Raw genomic sequence first — 23965 nt, 5'->3', positions numbered from 1 at the left:
AACGCATAATTACTTAGAAAGCCACATTATCCCACATTAATTGTGGAAAGAAAGTAAAATGTAGTTCATATTGTATAATGGCTCAAACATCCACTATCAGGGGGTGCAAGAATGGCTTGGCGAGACCGAGTCAGCCTGATAAGAAAAGCTCGGTTTTGGTCGCTTTCGGTTTATGCCTGGTTTGATATTTAGTTTGGTCTGATTCGATGAAATCTTTAAGGCTTTGCGTGATATGGGTCCTCTAAAGGTGCCGCGGTTAGATGGCTTTCCCCACTCTTCTATCAAAAATCCTGGAACACTATCCAAGAGGACATTGTGCACTTCATATCAGATTTTTTCAACAATGGGGTTCTCCCTACAGAGCTCAATAGGACCTATGTGTGCCTTATCCCAAAGACTATTGAACCTGATTGTGCTAGACAATTTCGTCCGATTAGTTTATGTGGGGTTATAACAAAGCTCATTTCTAAAATTATTGCTGAAATGATTAAGGGAACCCTCCCAGATATCATTTCACCTCAACAGTCGGCTTTTGTTCCAAATCGAATCATCTCAGATGCTGTCTTCATGGCGCATGAGTTATACCATTATGTGAAGCATCGCAAGAGTGGGAAAAAGATGTTCCTTGCTGCCAAACTCGATATGCGCAAGGCTTATGAGAGACTTGAATGGCCTTTTATCCAGGCTACCCTTCTTAAGCTAGGCTTTTGTAACCTGTGGGTCAACATGGTAATGAATTTCATCTCCACAGTTTCTTATTCTTTGTTGGTCAATGGTGTTAAGAGTGGTTCTTTTTGTTCAACTAGGGGCATCCGACAGGGTGACTCCCTCTCCCCTTTTCTTTTCATTATGTGGTCATAGGTTCTTAGTTTCATAGTTTCCAACGCTGAAGGTGATCATAATTTAAAAAGAATTCTTATTTGTGACCCACTCCTTCTATCACCCATCTACTGTTCACAGATGATTGTCTTCTTTTCTCTGAGCTCAACCTTCAGAACATTACCTCTCTCAAGACACCTTGAAGTTTATTGTAAAGCAAGTGGTCAGTAGATCAACATGAAGAAGTCATACCTGACTTTCAGCCCAAATACTCCAACTAGGTTTAAACAGTGGTTTTCTCAAGTTCTTAAAATACCCTATGGTTATGGTCCAGCAAAATACCTTGGGCTGACAATAAGTTTTGATGTATCGAAGGCTGAGGTATTGAAAGAGCTTACTCTAAAGACTAGCAACAGGGTTCAAGGGTGGAAGAATCAACTACTGTTACATGCAGGTCGAGAAATCTTGATCAAATCTGTTGCTTGCTCTTTATCTATGTACGTGGCTTCCCACTTTTCACTCCCTGTGTCTCAACATAATTTGGTTCGTAAAGCCATGTCCAATTTTTTCTAGGGACAAAAAGGGGAGGAGAAGAAGATACATTGGATATCTTGGTCCAAATTGTGCAGATCAAAAGAAAGGGGTGGTTTGGGGTTACGAGATCCTATCCTCCAAAATAGCGCGTCTTTGGCTAAGGTTGCTTGGAGATTGTGGAAATAACCGAACTCTATGTGGGCTACCTTCATGAAGGCTATAGCATTTGTTATCCAACCTTCGAGAAGGGCAACACCAAACTCAAGCCTCTTCTTCTCGATGTCATGAACGGGATCAAATTAGGCCTACGACATGGAAGAAAATATGGAACTGTAAAGCCCCTCTGAAGTTGAAGTTTTTTATTGTGGAGTATGTGTGCTCAAGGGATTGCATCATGGGAAGAGCTAATGAAGCGACAACTTCAAGTAGATCCGAGCTGCGTTCGGTGTGGAGTTGTAGTGGAGTCCAGTGATCACATTTTGTTAGAATGCCCTTTCGCTAAAGCTACTTGGTTTGGGAGTTCTCTATCCTTTATTGCTCCTCAAGATGAAAGTCTCAAATTGTATAAAGTGCATGAACAATGGAATAAGATGAATTTCCCCTCTAAGAAGATCAAGATGGAGATATTAAGCCTTTTCACACATATTTGCTGGTATTTGTGGACAGCCAGGAATGATATGACCTTTCATCGAAAAGAGTGGTCCCCGATTGAGGTTTTCTCTCAGGTGGAACAGATGTATATGGAATTCTGGACGATTGTTGACACCACCTCTACTCCATCGGGTAGTCCATCAAATAACGCCGCAGCGTGGAAAGGGCCTCCTCAGGGATGGCTTACTTTGAATTGTGACGCAGCATTACCTTTGGAGAACCATGAAGGAGGGATTGGATGTATCAGTCGTGACCACAACTGCTCACCTGCTTGGGCTCTTTCTGAACCATTGTGCTTCACAAATAGCTTATCGGGGGAGGCCTTAGCAGTGCACACTGGCTTCGTTTGGGCAATTGAGCATTGCATCCCTTCAATTATTATTGAGTCCGATAACAATGGCCTAATCAACTACATCAACTCTATTGATCAAGTTATACCGGCTAGGGTTCTTGGGATCATCAGCGATATTCGCTTCTTGGCGACCAGAATTTCTCAATGTTCTTTTTCATCACATATCTAGGGAGGCAAATTCTGTTGTCGATACCCTAGCACGGAAGGCAATGTCTCTAGCTTGTAAGACAAGCTGGCCAAATTCCACTTCGTGGCTACTTAATCTATGTAATCAGGAAGCCATTGGCTCCTCATGCACCCCTATTCAATAAAGTTTCCCCTTACCCAAAAAATAAAAAATAAAAAAAATATAAACACTTATGAAGAATACATATTTTCATTTTTCTTATGATTTTTGGGTTTTTTTACTTTTTATTTATCGGTATCATGTCAATTTTGGTCCGATTTTCGATTTCAGTTGGTAAGCTTGGTCAGTCAGGTGCGGTCTGATTTTCAATTGGTTTTACAATACCCCAATCTAAATAAAACCCAAATAGGGAATTGTTTCGGTTCAATTCAGGTTCATTTAGCCAGGTTCAATTCGTTTCACTGGTTGGGTTTTATTTTGACACCCCTACCAAGCCTCTTCGGAAATTTGAATGTATTACGTCCATAGGGTGGTTTAAGGTTACGATGTTCACACATAGATTGGGTCGAGATGAGGGTAATAATTGAAGGGCAAAAAAAACCTAGAAGGCAATTTGACCTCCGCACTCAAACATAGGTAAGAGCGAAATGATCACTCTGCCTCATTAAAACGGAAATCTTGCCATTGTTGATGCTTTCACGTATGTTCCCATTGGTCCTGCATTGGTGCGGAGGTCATGCGATCCCATAATTAATAGTTGCCTAATTGCCTAATTGCCTAATTGCCTAATTGCGTGGCTCAATGCAAAGTACAAGGGCGTACGAAATTAGCATGAGAGTATTAGTTCAGAGTTGCATTCTCCGAATGTAAATGGGTAAAAACATGTAAAGATTTAAGAATGGTTTTCTTGTATTGGTTGATGTATAAAGGGAAACAATTCCCTTGCACATCCTATTTATCTTCTCTATCTCTCCCCTCATTAGATCCTCTATTCTATCCCCTCATCGATGGATATTCCACTTTGACATCATGGTGGTCCCTCACCCACTCTCCCTCAGATTCAGATCTTCTATAGTGGGGATGGCCACCCCCGCTAGAGAAGGACAGGCAAGACATAGAACATGAGAGAAATTGTTTGAATCCCTCTCCCTATCCATAATTAAAGGCAAGTAAAACTTAATGGAGAAAGAAAATAAAATTTATTAGTTAAGTGGTTTAGAATTAAATAGAGTAATTAAAAAAAAAGGGGGGGAGAAAAAGAAAGCTACATGGTGGTTTGTGCACAGAAGACACATAAACCAGCATATTATTGCCCCATCCCCTTAGAATTCCATACATACTGATGTTTCAGCACGCACTCTCATTGCCTGCCCAATATGTTGTGAAACACACACAATCAGGTATCAATCTCTTATCAAATAAAATATAATAAACATTTGGAGAATATTTAAAAAGTGAAACAAACGGTCCAAGTTTTAAATGTTTAGATTTGACCAAAAAAAAACTATGAGACTAACTCATGGCTTATTAGTTAAAAATTAAAATTTGATTTTACCAAAAAATATATTAATATTTGATGGTAAATGATATATATATATATATACATTACATTAGTCTTTTAAAAATCAAATTTTAAATTTTAGAAAGGGGAGAGGTTTTGTGCAAGAACGTGCATATACAACCACCGGATAGAGGTAAATTTACCCACCACATGAATGGTCATCTTGGAAAAAGTATATTCCTATGAGACTTACATATTCAACTCAGGAGAGAGAATAATCATTTAAAAGAGAAATTGCACTCTAATGTTTGGTAACCAAAAAAAAAAAAAAAAAAGAAGTAAAAAAAACATAATTAGAAAAAAATCATAATTATATAATTTTTTTTGTCTATTCCCTCCTTATATTTAATTTTTTATTTAATTTTTATTTCTTGACTTCCAAGCATAGCCTGACCACCCTGATCTCCACCTCCAGGGCGATCAAGTACCCCTTTCTCCACATTGTCTCCGGTGTTTTTACTTTTGCTTTTTTATCAAAATCCAGCAAAACGAAGGACGTGTATCGGTGTCTTCTGATTTCGGTTCAGTGCAATATAAATCAATTTGAACCCAAATAAATTTCATAACCTCAAACCAAAACCAAACCACTTCTATTCTATTAGGGTTCATGGTATAGTATACGAATTCGGTTCGAACCTATTGAAAGAAGGAAACTACAAACTCATGAAGATATAATCCCACGCATCAAAGCTGATACCTTTTAACCGTTTTTTCCACAACTCAAACAAAGAGAAATGAATGTATGGTTTAGCATGATTTAGGATTGGCTAGGGTTCGAATTATATAGGTTACAGTTTGTTTGGTTCGATTCAATTCAAATCCACACTTCTTTTCTTGTACAAAACTGAAATCGAACCGAACCAAAACGAATAAAAACACTTTCGAAGTTGATACCCTTAAGGGACCTAAGCATCCTACCCCACAACCTATCCACCAACCAAACACAGCTTAAATTTGAACCCAATCTAAACATTGCCCTAAAGGACAGAACCCCTCCGTCCCTCAAGAATCATTACCAGGAAAGAAAACAAAGTACCAATTGCAGAGTTCAAAAACCGGAATTTCTACGGTTCCAAAACTTTTAGAGCAGAAACCAATTGCCTCAACTGTGTAGCCTTAAATAATGTTGCCACCGTTGTTTCAAAAATCGGATTAGGATCGGTGAAATCGTGAGGATCAGATGACTACCGTAATGGCCCAAGGGTAAAAAAGTAACAAAATTGGAGTTTTATACAGGGGAAAATCTGACCAATCCCAATCCGATACCCGGATAAGAAACCTTGGGTGCCAAAGGTAACACTGTTACCATGCTATGTGCATATTTATCAACATACCATCTCTTCCCAGAACATAAACAAAATCACAGTTAAGAGAGACCTTTTGAACTGATAAGCCACAACCAAGTGGATGGGAAATAAATGTTCCACAACAGAATCTCGAATATTTTTCAGAAGCAATGGTAATGAAAAGGAAAATTGATCCGAACAACAGAAAGTTAATAATAAATTAGACAAATAATTCACAAGACAAATCTTAAAAGCTTGTATGTACAAAAAAGATCACACGTCTTCAGATATATCTCTCAAAAGGAGGGCAGAAGGGCTAATGGTCCAATAATTCATAGCCTACATCTTTGTTTACGACGCTTACCATTATATTGAATTACTTATTAATGCCCAAAATGGAAAGGGGTTGAGAGCCCGCATATGCTGTCTTTAAGAAGACCCTTGCGCAATCTGGCTAAGCTTACAGGTCCACATGAGCAAAGCAGACTACATATGAAACAAGAAACATAATAAATTACTGACCCAGGTTCCCCAGGAGTCGCTCCACCGCTGCATGGACATTCCCTGCAGTGGCACTCAACGCACGGATATTCTCTTGTGTGTCGAAGAAACCCATTTCTTGGAGTTGTGACAACTGAGTAGCATAAAGTTGTTCTGGTGGCACTACAAAAACACAAAAGAATTTAGTTTGAAGGGGCCAATCATGTAAACGGAAATGCGGGGAAAATTAATGTACATTAGTTTATGAAAGGAAAATTGGGAGATCAGATACCATCAGATGCGTTGGGAATGCTCAAACTGCCTGCTCCAAGGCCGCCAAACATGTTCATTAACAACTCCAATCCCATATTGTTTGGTGTTCCTACAATTGTGAAATCATTAGGAAAACACCCAGGGACCACAAAGGAATGCAAACAAAAACTTGATAAAATTAAGAACATATAAATAAATTTTAACTCCGAAGATGCACATTTGACCGGGATACTACAACACAATCACACTACAGGGTTTCTCCTGTAAATGTAGATGATCAAATAGTCCAAGAAATATAGATTTCTTCCATTGGAACAGTGTTTATCTTTACGATTTAATAATTTATGCAACCAATGTCTGACTTTTGAGCTAAGAGATTTTCCAGGTAGATCAATGGATGGACAGTCTCCATTGCTGCATACTGATGACACTATTCAACTACCAAGAACATTTTGAACAATCTAATAGAGCAAGATTTTCTCCAAGATGAGTAGAGCTAAATGAAGAACTTTTTGAATGTACCTGTGCCCCCACCAGTCTGACCCGGTTCCCTGCAAAAAAAAAAACCATGCACCATAAGTAAAACAGGGCAAACTACATTTGTTGAGAGAGAGAGAGAGAGAGAGAGAGAGAGAGCGAGAGAAGGTGAAAGTTGTGACTTCAGGTAATCATATGGATGAATACGCAGCCAAGATTAAGATTACATAAACATGCTGAAGACCAAATTTGGCTGGAAATAATATTGTCTTGGGAATTATTGTATCCCAAGACACTGGGTCACGGCCCCTCAATTATGTGCTTCTACACAGCACAGGAAAGCCTTAATATTGGCTTAGGAAATATCCCCGCCGGGACTACCTTTCTGTTTGATACTGCACCTAATTATTATGACTTCCAACTGAGGTAAGATTTCATCAATTTCAATTTTTGTGAAAGATAAAGAACAACAGCTTTCTTCACATGTTTTTCACTAAAAGGGGGGGGGGAGAGGAGGTTGTGTGCCAACTTACTGTGCAGATTGCTGACGACCAAGCTGGGACATAAGTGATTGCTGCAAAGACAAAACTTGCTGCAGGAAATATAAGGAACAAGTATCAATCTAAAGGATGCATGCAACTCAAGAACCCCAACTGTGAAAGCTTTCACTGAGATTGCCAACAAGTTCAAACACCATCAATCTAAAGTGTAGACTGTTGATTCTTAAAATCTGAAAACTTAACTTACATGCCAAGCCAAGGACACCATGGATAGCATGCAAGCATAAGGTGTGCACACGCACGCGCGCATGACACACACACACACACACACAGAAATTATATTGTTCTCTTAAAATGATGCTACCTGCATGGTCTCAGGAGAAGTCAACTGACGAAGAAATTCGGGGTTTTGCATCATTTCTCGTAACTGAGAATTGGAATCAAGCATGCTGCGCAGTTGTGGATTGAGACCAAGAATCTAACAGTTGATCAACATGGTTAGAAAACAAAAAATATATACTTATCAATATAAGAATACAACATAATTTTAACTACCTGGTTCATGTACTGGGGGTTAGACAGGAGGCTTTGCATTATCTGTGAAACCGCAGGATTTTGCAAGAACTGATTCATTGAAGCAGGATCCTGCGTGCCACTGAACATTCGCTCCATCTCTGGGAGACCAAGCCCGCCTAAACCAGCAATTCCAGCTCCCCTTCCATCCCCAACAGGAGTCGACCTAGAAGTGGTGTTTGTCTGTGCACTTCCTCCTGCAAAATAAGCGTTCAATTAACAAATTAGAGAAGGTTGGGAAGTTTATATTAAAAATACCCAGAATGGAGGCATTTAGTTTAGAGAGCAATAGGGCTAGTAGAAGGTTCCAGTACAGCACAAAAAAGAGTTCTCTATAAGAAAATTTACACCGATTATACACTTTAGTTGTTTTAACAATAATTGAAATATGTGGAGAACAATCTTAGAAATGGTAAAACAAAGCAATAGGGGTTTATATTTAGTTGTATGCCTCCAAATGCTAAATTAGATACCACCTTTATGATATAAGAGATTCATTAAAAGGCTGAAAACCCTTTAGCATCAGGAATCATCATTCCTCAAAGAGAGACCCTGGTCCTGTTTTCTAGGATCTGCTGTGCCCACAGCACAGCTGCTTTTTTTTTCTTTTTATGTTTATTTTACCTCCAATAAATAACTTATTAGCACAGTGAGGGTCAAATGAACGTTCATGAGAAAACTAGGAAAGAAAAGATAATTACCACCAGTGTTCCATGGATTGGGAAGCGGGTTTGTATTTGGAGCAGGAGAACCCGTTGTAGTTTCAGAACCAGTGGTCGTAGAGTTAGTTGACCGGTCTCTGGCCTGGCCACCACCTTGGCTCCCCAAAAGGGCCGCAAATGGGTTTGAGCCCGCATCATTTCCAGTGTCTCCAGCCATGGTAGTTGCATTCAGAAATGGTTCCTGAACAGTTTCGTACATGCGCCTAAGCATGTTGAATCCTTCAGGAGAAGATTCAATGTTGCTCATTGCTCTATCAGTGTTCCGCATCATTTCCCGCATGAGTTCAGGGTTTCTTGCAGCTTCTAATGTCTGGCGAAGAGTGCTGGGATCATTTAAGATGTGGGCAAGGTCAGGATTACGATCAATTATCTCACGCATTTGAGGATTGCTCATAATCAAGTTGCGCATTAAATCAGGGTTATTCATTAGGTTCTGGATGACAGGCATGTTCATTATTTCCCTCATCATGTTTGGATTCTGAGTAAGTTGTTGCTGCACTTGTTCAAATTCAGGAAGTCCAGATCCAAGTCCAGATCCAAATAATCCAGATACCCCATTGCCACCCAGCCCATTGACACCAAGTCCAGGGAAAAGGGACGCTCCAAGACCACCACCTCCAAAGCCTGCACCTTCATTGGAACCAACACCCCTTCCAACACCAGGAGTAGTGTTTGAACCTCCTCCTACATTGGCTGTACCAGTCGTATTGGTAGCTGAAGCTGGTGCAAAACCACGAACCATGTGAACAGTTTGATCTCCCTGCAAGCCTAGAACAAGAAGGGAATAAAAAATAGAAATCAGCCGATGATTATCTAGTACCATCCACAATATCAAACCAAAAACAAGACGACTCATGAATTCAAAGGGGAAAATCTTGAATTCAAATAGTAAAAATCAGGAATATTTAGAGTCCCAACTCACCTTTAAGCAGGGTATAGGGAAATTTTTATAGGGGGTTTTGGAGGGAACCCAAAGCTAGAAATAGAGTCTGGTCTAAAAAAAAAACAGTTTATGGCCACCTGTAAGGAATTAGAGGTTTTATGAACACAACAAACCCACCCACACCCACAGAGAGAGAGAGAGAGAGGTTGCAGGGGGAAATATCTCATGCCACAATGCACAAAACACGGCAATATTAACTTCCCTTTCACTATCCAAGTAGGAAGACCAGAAAAAGAAATGTGGTTACTTTGTTCACCACCTTCTAGCTCAAAGAACCACTGAATCGGGAATTTCGATCCTCAGGTGCGAAAACTGAATGACACAAGGCAGAAAAGCTCTGATAGATGCAGTCCTATCACCAAAAGATCTCAATGTCCAAGACTAAATGATAAAACATCAGATGGCAACTGCAACCAAGCTATGAAGCTACCCCTAATATTCACATAAAAGAGTCAATAATGATGTGATAATTCCCCCAATAGATGGCAAACTGATAGCAAATCACTCTTTCCAGAGAACAAGCTGTTGGGAATGGTATACACCCTATAAATGATTTGCCCCCCAAAAAAAAAGTAATAATAGTAATGATGCAGTTAAACATAGGATACAACAATAACAACAACAACATCCAAAACCTTATTCCAACTTAATGGGGTCGGTTACATGGGGATTCCAAGCAAAGACGAGTGCAAGGATCCATGCAAAAAGGATTATGGCTAATTATAATAAGTGCCGGCTGTCAACCTGACACAGTTAAACATAGGATATATAAATCGGTTAGGAGATTGAGTCCAACTTAATGCCAAACTCAAGTTTTGGATTTTGATAAGAATTAGGAATGGGTTTTTTTCCCCTTATTTAAATATATACTTGTAATCCTTTGACAGGTTGCTAAGAGCCACCATGTGCTGGTACATGTCTGAGTTCCAGCAAACGTACCCCTGTTCATTACATCAAATGTGAGTTCTTCTTGTTTCTAATTCTTTTTATTCCCCTTCTTGCTGTTATTTATTTGTCTCCTCAACTATACTCTGTTTCAGCAACTGTAAGGACCCCTAAAGAGAGAGAGCTTGATGTTCTCTCGATAAACCATCTTTCAATCTGAAATTCTGGGAATCAAGTTGGTTCTATAGCGCGATTTGTTCCCCTGAATCTTACTCCATAAAGCCCTTTCTTCCATGTTTTTAACCAGAGATCAGTCCTGACAGCTACAGTACCATCTGGCAAAATTTTAGAGAATCTCTTCCAACTTTCAGATTGCTATTTAGGTGGGGTTTACAGATCAGTGGTCTAGCTATCAACATCTGAATTCTCAGCTTGATTGGACCCTGTAGGCGTGAGTTCTTTCACATGAAAACCAGATCTGTTAGAAGAAAGCTTCTTTTGCAATTCACACATAAGAGCCTGACCTCGATAAATTACAATTAAGCCCTTGTTTCCTTAACTTTATTCCTGTCCTTCTCCCTCCTATTCTAAATTCCATAAAGACCCATCTCTAAGTAAACAAGTAAAAAGATTAAATTGTAAATAAAAGGTCAAGAGATGGGGAAGTTTGATTTCAGCGTTAGAAAAGTGAAGGAAAAGATGGAAGAAAAAGGGGATCTGAACTATAATATAAGGTCACCACCATAGAACTAGGTTAGAATCATCACAGCAACATCACTGCACCACCGCAGGATCTCAAGAAGCAAAAGCTCATAATGAAGTCAAAAAAATCACTGCCCAACAGCTTCTTTATTTATAAAAAAAAAAAGAAAAAAGAGGATAAAAATCCCACTACGACAATAAAAAACTACATAGGATAGCCCCCTAGTCAGCTGTCCTATGTGGTGAACCTAACTACTTAAAAACTCTTAAAGATGAGTTCCAATGACTTAAAACGAAGTGTCAAAACTAATTAAAACACTTGGTAGATAGTGTTCTGATTAGGTGGGACTCTAGCTCAACTAGGAATGTGAATTAACTAACTCAAAACAAACAAAATAAAGACCAAAAACAATTATCCCATGATTGAGGGGCAATGGTGCTCCACTGCTGGTCCACCAAATTCAGAACTGAGTCAACTCGGTTAGAGGGTTAACTCATTGAGTTCACTCTCTGAGATGCCTTTTATTCCTCCTTTAGTATTTCTTAGAATACCATAGATGGTGGATGGTGGATATGGGTGGATCGGTGATGAGTGCTGTCGTGATGATGAGATAATGGTCAAATATTACAATGTTGAAGAAGCAGCTGCATAAGTAAACAGAAAGTAAAACGTTCAAGAGAAGAAGATATAATGCCTGAAAACATTTAGGAATTGAAAGAATCCACCTTTAAAGAGGGTTAGTGAACCCACACAGCAATAGCACAAAGCTTGCAAGAAAAATCACCTCTCATTTAATAGCGTCTTGTATGTCACAGAGTTACAGATAGTACCTACTACAAACAACTAAACTGATACTTAATAACTATGGCGCTTCAATAACTCAAGAAGCAAAATAACTCGAAGCAACCCTAACAGCCCATCGAGCCAAAACAGCAATTAAGCCCATGGCGAATAAACCAGTTACAAGAAACTACAAACACTGCCTGATGTAGATAAGTCACTTGGGCTTTTTTTTATTAAAAATAAGCCTTGGATTGTGTTATGTATATGTTGGGCCTTTGATCCCATGGGTTTTCTTTAAAATTGGCCACTTTAATAGGCCTAAAATATGGGTAGAATGTAGGAAAACGGGATTTTATTCATTAGTTTAATTAGTTGCTATTTAATTCAATAAAGGCCCATTAGGCAATTAGTTGGTTGTAAAGTCCTATATGGACTATTAGTTAGTTAGTCCTACTCCATGTTGGAGTCATAAAGTCAAGTCCTAGTCCTATTTTGAATTCCTACTTGTAGTAGGAATGTCTAGTCCTATTGGGAAACTAGCTCCTATTTGTAGTAGGAGTGTCTAGTCCTATTATGAAACTAGCTCCTAGTATTAGTATGATTGTAAACTTCTCCTCTATAAATAGAGAGGCATATGTACCATTATTAGACAGATTTGAATGAAAGAATTTTGCATTTATGAAAGAAAGTTTGTAACTAAATGCTTAGAGCAGCTGAGATAGCTGTGGGTGAGAAGCCCAGGCTGAGATAGCCACTTCCTTTATTCTCTTTCACCCTTCTCAACCCCCCATTTGTTTTATTCTTCTTTTTTATTTTATTTTCCATAACATTCAAGAGTTATAGTTCAGATTTTGATAAAAGTCTCCAGAAATCATAACCGATCAGCAATCCTAGTGGGAATATGAGAGAGATCGATCTCCTCTCTTTCTCTCTTCTATACTCTGTTCAGCCAAGTCTTCAATCAGGGTATTCCAGGCCTCATAAGGGTCTCACGATCCTTACCTAGTCACTGTTGGAAGCATTCAACTGCTGTTCTTGAAGGTTCTTCTCAGTTTTCTCTCTTAGGTCAGAAAATCAAGAAAGCTTGTAACTTCACAACCAGCCGTCATAATCCTCTCAACTTTAGGGGTTTTTGTACCCTCCCTAGGGGCTATCTACGCCCAAGAGTGCAACTCAATCGGACTCCTATAGCCCTAGCCACACCTCTCTCTCCAGCTCTATAACAGGTCTTTCTCTCTCTTATCGGGTTAGGTTTTGGGCTGATTTTGCTCCTATATGGGTATTGTATCCTTGAGGATTTATTTGATGGTATTATTTCTTTGTTTCCTGATCCTATTTGTATTGTTTGGGGTTATAAATTGCTGGGGTAGTTACTTGTAATCTACTCCAATTGCTGGGGTAGTTACTTGTAATCTACTCCTACATTACTGCCATTGCAACAGATAACAAACTTCAACTTTTATGTATCTCCTAACCCACTCGACTGATAAAAAACCGTTTGAACCTCTTCATAGTATGGTACTTGGTATCTAATGACAACTTTCAACGCCAGAGAGTACCCAGCTTGCATCTGACAGACCAAAATTTGTAAAAAACCTGTTGCAACTGTATAGGAAAATTTTCAATATTGTTCGCCGAACATCAAACAATAATATCAAGATTGTAACCCCCCCCAAAAAAAAAAAAAAGTTAAAGAGCCATTAGATACCAGGAGTAAACCATTCATCCCCAAGACAGGGAAACAAAGGATTAATAATAGTATCCAAATTCAAAGAGCAGTTACGTGCACAGAACACCTCCATATCATCATTCTTAATCCCATAGAGCTGGTCTCTCACTGTGCAGACTGCAGACATCCAATATGGTTGGTTGCTTAAAGCTACCAGTAGGCAATAGGCAAGTACATGAAGAGAGAACTAGAATTAAAAAATTACGGAAATACATGTGACAAAAATGTGGGTGGGTAGAAACCCCAACTGGAACCCTAATGCGAAAACCGCCAAGATCCATAGAGCTAACAAGGATAAAAAGGCATCCACTAGCATCCAAAAGCAGTGCCAATAACAATACCCAAACACTTCAATCTAACAGCAATACTCCTCAATCAGTACCAACACCAAAATATTACAACACTTCAATCCAATAGAAATACCATGAATAGTACCCAAGCATAATAATGCAGTCCAGTCCCAAAAATAGGCCTGCTTTTTGAAGTAGATTGGTTTCTTTATTTCTATATTTATTTTTTTGTAATATGCTAAAATATAAAGCCCAAAACTTAGGTGTATAGGGGGTGCACAAAATTTAATGTTTTTATTAAGTACTTAGTTGTGGGTCCCATGTCAAGAGTCCAAAATTAGGATATTAGTCTTAGCTGTCCAAAATTCCTAATGTTAAAAATATTAGATTAGTAGGAGTTCTAAATTTAGAGATCATCATTGGGATTTTTTCTATAAATAAATAATCACCCCCCATTGAGTTGATCAGATCTCATAATCTAAGAGTCAAGGTTAACATGTAACAGATGTATTTCTTTGGACCTAACCTAATTTTTTTTATTTCTATTTTGTGTCTACCTCTAATGAATAATTGTAATAGAAAGTTTTCGGTTCTGGTAAAAAAGGATCTGCGATTACTGTATTGATTTGATTTTGGTAAAGAAAATAGGTTTTTACCAATTTCGCTGAAGTGCTTCCTCTTCTTCCTCTAGTTAACTCTCTCCCATCTTCTCTCTCTCACAGTAATCTCTTCTTCTCTCCTTTTTTCTGTCCTATTTTATCTCCTAATATTTCTCTATTATTTTTATCATATTGATTCTCTTTAGATCTGGAAATTCTTGTTCAGATTAGATCTCATCCTAGAATTTAATCATATAATTTAGTTTACTTCTCTTTTCGTTTTTTAAATCAAAGGCTGTTATACTCTGAAAATCGCTCAGATTACCGGTAAGCCCCTATTTTCTCTTCCATCAAGTTCCCATTGACACCCTCTCCCCCCCCCCCCACCCCCCACCCCCACCCCACCCGTCTCCTATCCAGCCCTATCAATTTCTCAAATCAACTCAATTTTATCCCATTTATTCTTCTTTTTCTTTTTTCTTTTTTTTTAGATGAATAAGAAATTCATTACCAAAAGAAGAAAAAGAAACAAATACAGCTTACAAGGCCCTGCCTTTACACTGGGGCTAATACAATTAGAAGGGGAAAGACTACAAGCATCAACAATCAACCCATTTCTAGGGGGAGTTACAGTGGAGAAGGCGCAACAGTTATTGTGGATTAAACATCAAAGAGAACGATGTCCCAAATCTGCTGGAAGGATCTAGACTTGGATACCATATTAAAATTGGTACATCAGTTATTCAGTACTACTATTATCCTCTAAATCTAATCCCTTGGATCAAGGTTCAGATGTGTCACTTATCAGCCATTGGTTTAGGACCTTCCATTTTCCATCGCTATATCCTATTTATTAGGACCATCACCGTAGGCAAATCTGATCCATTGGATCTTTGCCTACATCACATAACTAACTCTATATCTGATTCTAAGGAAGTAAGTATGTATATCCCCAATTTCATAATACCTCTGAGAACTCTAAATCAAAAAGAATTTTCTTCAAGTAGCTGATAGATTTATTCTACACTGATAGGATAATTTAATCAAAGCTAATGACATGACGCATGGATTTTGGTTACTATAGTCGGACAAAACAGATAGTGATGAATTCTATTTTCTACTTGGTACTTAATGCAGGAGTAGATTACAAGAAACTACCCCAGCAGTTTACAACCCCAAACAAGATAAATAGGACTAGGAAACAAAGAAATAAGACCATCAAATAAACCCCCAAGGATACAATACCCATATAGGAGCAAAACCAGCCCAAAACCCAACCCGATAGGAGAGAGAAAGACCTGCTATAGAGCTAGAGAGAGAAAGGTGAGGCTAGGTCTGTAGGGCTCCAATTAAGCTGCAATCTTGGGCGTAGATAGTCCCTGGGGAGGGTACAAAAACCCCCAAAGTTGAGAGGATTCTGACGGCTAGTTGTGAAGTTACAAGTTTTCTTGATTTTCTAACCTATGAGTGAGAAAACTTCAAAATTCTTCAAAACAGCTGCTGGTCGACTTCAGATGGTCTTCAAGAAAGGATCGATTGATCTTCAAAAAGTGTAGAACTAGTCCCCAAAAGGATCTGCAGACCAGATCTTAGACTTGGGCAGCAATGAGGGTCGATTGGCTTCAAGAACAGGAACTCTTTGGTGATCGATTCTAGTTTTTAATGCTTGGACAGATCTGAACTTCTTTAATACTCACAGCAACAGTAAACATAAACAGCAGCAATTAAGAATGAAAATAGAAAGATTAAACAAAAAATAAATAAGATAAGGCGGGGGAGGAGGTGGCTATCTCAGCCTGGGCTTCTCACCTACAGCTATCTCAACTGCTCTAAGCATTTAGTTGCAAACTTTCTTTCATTCAAATCCGAGAAATAATGGTACATATGTCTCTCTATTTATAGCGGGGAAGTTTACAATCATGCCAAGACTAGGAACCAGTTTCCAAAGAAGACTAAACACTCCTACTACAACTTGGAATTCAAAATAGGACTATGACTTAACTTTATGACTCCAACATAGAGTAGGACTAACTAACTAATAGTCCATATAGGACTTTACAACCAACCAATGGCCTAATGGGCCTTTATTGAATTAAATAACAACTATTAAACTAATAAATTAAATCCCATTTTCCTACCTTCTACCCATATTTTAGGCTCATTAAAGTAGCCCATTTCAAAGAAAACCCATGGGATCAAAGGCCACACATATGTAACACAACCCAAGGCTTATTTGTAATAAAATAAGCCCAAGTGACTTATCTACATCAGTCCTAGGTAGTTTTATACCAATTAGGGTCAAGTACCACTGTAATAAGAATCCATAAATCATGAATTTAATGGATGCTTATGCCTTTCTTTTACAGGTACCACAAGTCACTAGACACTTTAATGCTTAACAGTTAATCAAGGAAGATTTTTCGTAAGTCAACAAGAAGATGAAATGTCGACCACAAAGTTTCCCCAAGCAAATTAATCAAAAGAAACAAGAATCCATAAATCATGAATTTAATGCATGTTTATGTCTTTCTTTTACAGGTACAACACAAGTCACCAGACACTTTAATCTTAACAGTAAATCAACGAAGATATTTCGTAAGTCAACAAGAAGATGAACTGTCAACCAGTAAGTTTCCCCAAACAAATTAATCAAAAGGAAAATGAGTACCCACATCCACCACCAATAATTGGTCCCAGACATAACTTCCTAGCAATAACCATGTCAACCTTTGAGACCTCCATGCCTAAAAAAAATCAACTTTATTAAGGAAAAAAAGGAGACTACAAACTTTGGGTGAGAGAACGCTACCCGATAGCGCACATACACACCAACAACCGTGGCCAATGGGTGGGAGAGCGGGCAGGCACGAGCACCTTCAGCGTAGGGCAGCGTGGTCTTTTCGCACCTGTTGTGTCTTGGCACAGGTACATGCTATCGGGTAGCATTATTTCTTCCATAAACTTTATAGTAAATTTTGATCATACTCCAGGTTTGAATTGCTTACATTCCCTTAAGTAGAATTGAATGGCAAACCAGAATCTGCATACTCAACCCCATTTAGTTGGGAAGAGACGAGTTCCATTTACCTTTCAAGTTGGTCATATAGGTCTTGTTTGTTTCTTGGAAAAAAATTCACCCAAATGATATGTTACAATAAAAGTAACAGCGGAAAATCCTATTTTACAGGAAAATTTTCCTTCTCTTCTTTTTTGCATGGAAACAAATGGGGCCATACGTAACAAGTCAGGTTTTGTTGGCAAGAGTGTGGACAGTAGATCAGACATGATTTAATGAAATCAAATGCAGTTAGGCCATGAATTATCTTCAAATTCGTTAAAGTGGTTTTGGAAATACATTAGAGCCAGGTATAGAGCAGGAAATTGTAGACAAGATTACAGTTGCAGATTGTAGTATATATTTCTAAAATAGAAATAAAATATTTCTACTAGAACTTCTATCGATATGCGTATAAGTAATAAACACTCACTTTCTATACGTAAATAGAACAAATATAACACCTATAAATGGTACTAAATCACCCAAAAGACCAGCCAATATCCCAATAGAAGTAACTATAGTAGCAAAAAGACAACCACAATAGGCCAAATAACCAAGGAAAAAACACCAATGAGACCCATGGTTGGCTCCTCATACATTGCCTCCTAAAGTTCTAACCGTTCCCACAAATAAAAAAACACTGGATTCTTTTTCAGTGGCAATAAATGAAGCTTCCATTTCATAAGACATGAGAAAAGCCTACTAAGATCCGGAAATGGAATAGACCAAATGTATAGAAAGCTAGCTATGACTTCCACCTCGAAATAATGGTTTCTTATGGCATTTAAAAGGCAGTTTCAGAAAGTGAGCTCCAAAAATAAATTGTCCTTTCCTCACCCATCTCAATGAGGAAATTGACCATTTCATGCTACTGTCCATAGACCATGAAAAATACCACGAAGGTTAATAATAAAGGAATTTTCCTAGTGTTAATTGCACATTTAACATATGACAACCTACAGAACCCTACCAGGTAACAAGGCCAATGAAAAATACTACGAAGGCGAGGGGCTCAACCAAAAAGTAGATGGACGCATATAAAATGACTCCACAACCAAGCAAATAATCTTTTTGTCTTCTCCCCTTGAATGCCTTCTCTCTTTCTGCATTCTGTCCTTTTTTTCTCTTCCCCAGCCTCAAGTAACTCATTTCTGGCTGCTGTTTTGTTCAAATTAAAAAATAAAAAATAAAAAATCTATGATGTATCCTTTCAGGAAGCACTCTTCAGTCCAGGGGTGACACCATTATCTTTTTGCATTCACAGATGGTTCAATAGTGGTCCTCAGTTGGTTTTTCTTTCATCTGTTCCTACCCCACAACCTCACATTTTTTTTGTGTGTGATTTATAATATATTTGTAAATGATTTAACATTTTCTCTTTTTTGAAAATGTGGCACTTCAATTCAATCAAGAATGTACCTCAGCTAAAGGTAAGCACCTTGATTGCACCTTTCAATTTAATAACACTGCTCGTAAAAGAGGAATTATGTATACTTTGCCAAAATATGACCAGATAGACAGAAGAGAAATATAAAGATGAAAGATCCAGCTGTAAGAAAGATTACACAACTTGAGGAGATGAAAGGTTGGATGGATGGTCAAAGGCTCCCTTTACAAATCTGGAAGCCGAAAAAACAAAGCCACTAATTTCCAACTATACCCATTTCAAAAGTTAGCATCAACAGCACAATCAGCAAAGTGGGAGAAAACATCCAGTGAAGGAAAGGCACATAACCAAACAACCTCCTAACTTCCCGTCCATATCCCAGAAACATCCAGCCCGTTGTCAATAAATTCAATGAAGAATTTAAAGATGTACATACACTAACTTCTGACATTGTCTCCATGGTCAACAAGCCTACAATATTGAGAATGTTTTGAACACGTTGCTTACTAATATTGATAAATCCAGCCATATGAAGGGAATATTCTTGCTTTTCACAGTCTACAGGAGACGAATTATTGATCTCGTCTTCATTTTTATTACTTTCATCTTTCTGTTGCTCCCTTCTGGCCACCTCAAGTTACAGATGCACAGAAAAATAAGAATACATATGTCCTTGCTCAGATAATGGATAAATTAAGCCTAAAATCTGAAAACATGTAGATTTAGGGCACTGGAGCTTAACAAAATTGAGCATTCACTGATATAGGGTTTTGACGTAATAAATAAATGAAGGATCATATTAACGAAATAGAACAGAAACTATCGTGATCAGGCAGCCATAAAGACCAGATTCAATGAGATCAAACAAAACCTACTCGAATTAAGAAGGCAACATATATTTAAGCAGAAAAAAGACGAGAATACCATAACAATAAACATACCATAGCTTTCTAGGGTTTGGTCATCTTTCAGGATACGACCCTTGAAAATCAACCGCTGCTGCTCCGCTGGAACATCACAATTCTGCGCAAGAACAGTTTTGAATGTTCCAACCGTAGATTCAAGGCTAGTCCGTACAGAAAACTTTGAACCATTCGAACATCGGATGTGAACGATAACGCCAGTCTCAACGTTCGAATCGTTTGGCTTGCCTGAATCACTATTACCCGATTCACCCCCCATACTAGCCCTCCCCACAACGGGAGGCTCTATCACAACTGAAAAAGGGGGAAAAGTTTAACAAACAAAAAATCGAGAAAAGCTAAAAAATCAAAAACCCTAATTCACAAATAAATATCGAAATCGGATCTAACAATAAGGGAATTGAAGAAGAGGTGATGAGTTAAGAAAAAAATCGAGAAGACTAACAGAGAAATAAGGAACGAAGGATGAATCAGATGAGGAGTCGAACGTATGGGAAGAACATATCTTTGTGGATATAAATCAATTTGTTAGGTTTTCTTCTCAGTAATTTAGAGAGAGAGAGAGAGAGAGAGAGAGAGAGAGAGAGAGAGAGAGAGAAGGAGAGAGGACAGAGGAGAGAGGAGAGGAGGAGCGAAGGGAAAGAAAAGGGAACGGAACAATAGAATCGGAGGTCCTTGATTCCAACGTAAAATGGGAAAATTCTTTTTCGGTCTTTATTTGCCTTTTACTATTTTCGCTGGCTTTTATAGTCTTCCAATAATAGTCTTCTTATTTAATATCCACGTCAGCCATACTCGAATCGTGATGAAACCATTTATTTACAAATAAGTCCCTACTGTTTTATTGAGTTTCATAGTTAGTCCTTTAATTTTTCTTAATTTTCATGGAACATCCTCATCGGCCATCGCAGTCTCCACCTGCTCTCCAAAACCGAGATTATTTTGGACCAACCGGAATGTTGGGTCAATTAATTGGATGGACCGGATAAACTGCAAAGGAAGCCAACAGTGATTACGACCACTAAGGTCTAGGCTAGGATTATGGTTCAAGTTAGAGGAATCAGTCTCTATGGATCCCGATTCTGATTCTGATTTAGATTCTAATTCCAATTCCAATTTCAATTCCAATTCATTGAACCATGCCCTAGGATTTGTTAAGAAACCTATACAATTCGGAAATGTAAAAATTGATATTGTATCCGATATGTATCAGTTATATAAAATGGTGTTGCTCTCAAAGTTGTCTGTACCGGCATACTGTATCACTAATCCAATATTGACCACGTGTTGGTGTTTGACAATATGATACAGTTCTAATGATACAGAGAATTAGGTTTAAATACATGAAATCTGAATCCCATATTGGTTTGATCAACTTTGATTCAATTGGAATCAAAATCGGTTTGTATCTATTAGTATCGAACCCAAAATTGATGTTTTAATTCATTAACCCTTGGGCCCGTTTGATTTTGTTTGTGTTGTTTCTGTGTTTAGAAACAGCAAAAATGTTTTTTCCATTTATGTGTTAAGAAATGATTTTTTAAATTGTAAAAAGGTGTTTGATTTTTCTGTTTGTAAAAACATTTTCAACAGTGTAGTCAGGTTCAAGATACAAGTGATGGGACGATGTTGCAGGTATGTAGTTCAAAAGCGAAGGCATGACGTTGGAGTTGCAGGTATGCTTTGTGAAGATGAGCTTAAGAAGGATGAAGACAGTATAAAACTGTGAGCTTCGCACAGCCAAGTTGGAGTTGTCACTTTTGGATTGCGAAAAGTTTCAACAATGGGTTGGGCTCATTGGGATGGGTAGGTCGAGTGAAGTATCGGGTTTTTTTACAATTTTGTCCCTTCCACTTGTTTCTATAAATAGAAAAATAAGTCTGAATTGTTTCTTCATTCATATTTTTAGATACAAAAGTATGCATAAATTTTTATTTATATTTTAAAAAATGAGTAAAACATAACAGAAAAATCAAATGATTTTTTGTATTTTTTCGTTTCTAAACACAGGAAAAGGGAAAACTCTTCCGAAAACAAAATCAAACGGGCCATTACTTTCTATATTGATGAAGGGAACCGAATTGATCAATTAGTCCCAACTGGTAAAACATTGGTAGTCAGAGAGGGGATTTTCAGCCGTTGGGATGTTCAGTGTGCATGCTGAGAGACTTCGAAGTGTAAGCTCATGTATTGAATTGTGTGCCACAATCTTTAACCATCAAATACAGCGGCTGGAGAGGATCTGAAATTCTGAATGAGAAGGGAAGAGTGGGTTCACCAGGGTCGCATCCCCGAGGAATTCCACTTAGTTGAGGTGGGCTCCACTTGTCCTCTCCACCCTCGTAAATCGTATTAAACTGCCAAATATAGTGGGTGGCGGTGCTTATCCATTGATGCTCAGGACCGGGTCGAGGACCGGTCTATTGGGTTCTGAGCGTGGATAAAACAGAACGGTTCATTAGACCTTAAAAGCTGTATCAAAATTGAGTTCGTTGAGAGAAAAGGTGGAATATACCCGTCGGATCCAGTTCCGGGTGTATCTGCAGTGAGCATAGTAATCAGTCACCAATAGTTACATGACACGTAATCAATATGAATTGAAATTGACGTATCTTCCTACGTCACCCATTCACAAATGGTGTGGGTTGGCCCCCATTTCTCTGTGATCCCTGCTGCCGAGGTTCATTGGAGGACATTCCATACAATGGACACCGTTTGATAGAGAATAAAGGGATCTTAGGCATCAGTTGACAACATTTCGTTTTTACTATTTTTACGTTTTCTTGTTAACAAAAACGAATAAATAACATAAAAATATTTAATAAAAGTTATTTTATTTCACCCGTTTTGAGAAACATAAATCAAAATTTATGCTTATTTACAATTCTATAAATGACTTTGACGAAACAAGTCCGTCAAATGAATTTAAAGAAAAAAAAAATTTGTGCCCAATAAATCTCTCAACTATTTAAAACCTAAAAAGAAAAAACCGAATTCTCTCTCCCTTTTGGGCATCCAATGATACTATTGGGTTTTTTTTTTTTTTTTTTTGTGGCATTATGTCTACAAAAAACATTTTAAAAAATAGGTTTATCAAACAACAAAAAATCCATTTTTGTTTCAGAAAACGTGAAAAATCGTTTCTGTTGTTTCTAGATACAGAAACAACATAAACGTTATCAAACGGTGCCTTAATATCTCTCGTGTGTGGGCCCTTAACCAGGGAATCAAAACCTTTGTCCATCATAGTATCTCAATTACTTAATGCATGAAAGAACACTACTCAATAACTTGTACCTACATTAAGACACAATGGATGCGAAAAGATTGTGTGCGTCCTCCAATTGGCCGTGGACCCCTAGACATTGTGTATCAAGGGGCATTCTCTCGCCCTTGTAAAATTAATAAAATGAATATGGTGTACAATAGCCATAGTACCGCTTCAATCTCATGTTTATGCATAATTTCTCCCTCAATACCAAAAAATGCATGACTTCTTTCATTCTCGGTTTCTCACTCTCTTTGAGATTTCTGGCAGATGAGGAAGTAGATGCCGATGAAGAAGACCAGGATCAAGTATGAAAACCCTAGATCCCTACGACGAGCATTTTATCCAAGATGCATTCGAGACCTCTTCTATGCAAAAGATGCATCTAAACCTCTCCCAACAACAATAGTGGAAGCAGAGGAGGGAGAGGGTGGTGTCAAATAGAGCGACAGTAGATTGCAAGAGATGCAGTAGTAGTGGATCAAATGGCTAAGATGTCTCTTGTCCTATCCGATGATCAATAAGATGCTAGCGTTTAAGATTTAATTCCACAATGCTAACGTATAGATTCCTCTCCCTTACTTAAAATATTTGATTCCTATAACTTCTACGGTTATTTGTGAATTTTATAAATGGGAAAAATAACGTTACCCAATCACTTAACTTTGTGTTGATGTGAAGTCCAATGAGAGGACACACATGGGCACGAGGGCATCACATTTTTATATTTCACGTGTGGGGGAATCATTCGCCCATGTGTTTAAGCGCAAGAACCACACAACTAGGGAACATTCTTTTGACCTTTGTAAATTTTACTATCATTTTATTTATACAAATCAAGACTAGAGGTCATGTTACGAACAACTCTCTCCACATGAGCACGTTATGTGAGAAAATGATGTCCAATGCCATGAAAACTTACAAAAATGATGTGTCAGCTATATTATTGCATAAATATTAGAGGTTAACGATATTTTTTTTAATTTGATAGAATTTGGATAATGTTTTACACTAGTTAATGTTTTCGGTTCAAACTAATGAA

The 23965-nt window shown here is 38.1% G+C and overlaps 2 protein-coding genes across 2 annotated transcripts; one reads left to right on the top strand and one right to left on the bottom strand.

The window, feature by feature from the left end:
* Nucleotides 1-483: 483 nt before the first annotated feature.
* Nucleotides 484-2525, top strand: LOC122084884. Its single transcript, XM_042653303.1, has 2 exons — nt 484-787; nt 1738-2525. Exons 1-2 carry the CDS (start codon nt 484-486, stop codon nt 2523-2525), a joined length of 1092 nt encoding a protein of 363 aa, XP_042509237.1.
* Nucleotides 2526-5519: 2994 nt separating this feature from the next.
* Nucleotides 5520-20355, bottom strand: LOC122084371 (ubiquitin domain-containing protein DSK2a-like). The gene is made up of 8 exons (XM_042652571.1): nt 19674-20355; nt 8335-9123; nt 7616-7830; nt 7425-7538; nt 7094-7152; nt 6606-6634; nt 6103-6192; nt 5520-5993 (listed from the first exon to the last, which is right to left on the bottom strand). Exons 1-8 carry the CDS (start codon nt 19912-19914, stop codon nt 5845-5847), a joined length of 1686 nt encoding a protein of 561 aa, XP_042508505.1. The 5' UTR covers nt 19915-20355; the 3' UTR covers nt 5520-5844.
* Nucleotides 20356-23965: the final 3610 nt, after the last annotated feature.

This window comes from Macadamia integrifolia, chromosome 7 (assembly GCF_013358625.1).
Source record: "Macadamia integrifolia cultivar HAES 741 chromosome 7, SCU_Mint_v3, whole genome shotgun sequence".
In the NCBI taxonomy this organism is placed as follows: Eukaryota; Viridiplantae; Streptophyta; class Magnoliopsida; order Proteales; family Proteaceae; genus Macadamia; species Macadamia integrifolia.
The sequence above is the reverse complement of the archived record's forward strand: the minus strand, read 5'-3'. Positions and strand labels throughout refer to the sequence as shown.

Coding starts and splice junctions, on each gene's coding strand:
- LOC122084371 (XM_042652571.1), bottom strand. CDS start 19,914: ATGGGGGGTGAATCGGGTAATAGTGATTCAGGCAAGCCAAACGATTCG. Junction 7,539..7,615: donor ACCCCCAGTACATGAACCAG/GTAGTTAAAATT, acceptor ATCAACTGTTAG/ATTCTTGGTCTCAATCCACA. Junction 5,994..6,102: donor CATTCCCAACGCATCTGATG/GTATCTGATCTC, acceptor GTGTTTTTGTAG/TGCCACCAGAACAACTTTAT.
- LOC122084884 (XM_042653303.1), top strand. CDS start 484: ATGATTAAGGGAACCCTCCCAGATATCATTTCACCTCAACAGTCGGCT. Junction 788..1,737: donor GGTCAATGGTGTTAAGAGTG/GTTCTTTTTGTT, acceptor TGTGTGCTCAAG/GGATTGCATCATGGGAAGAG.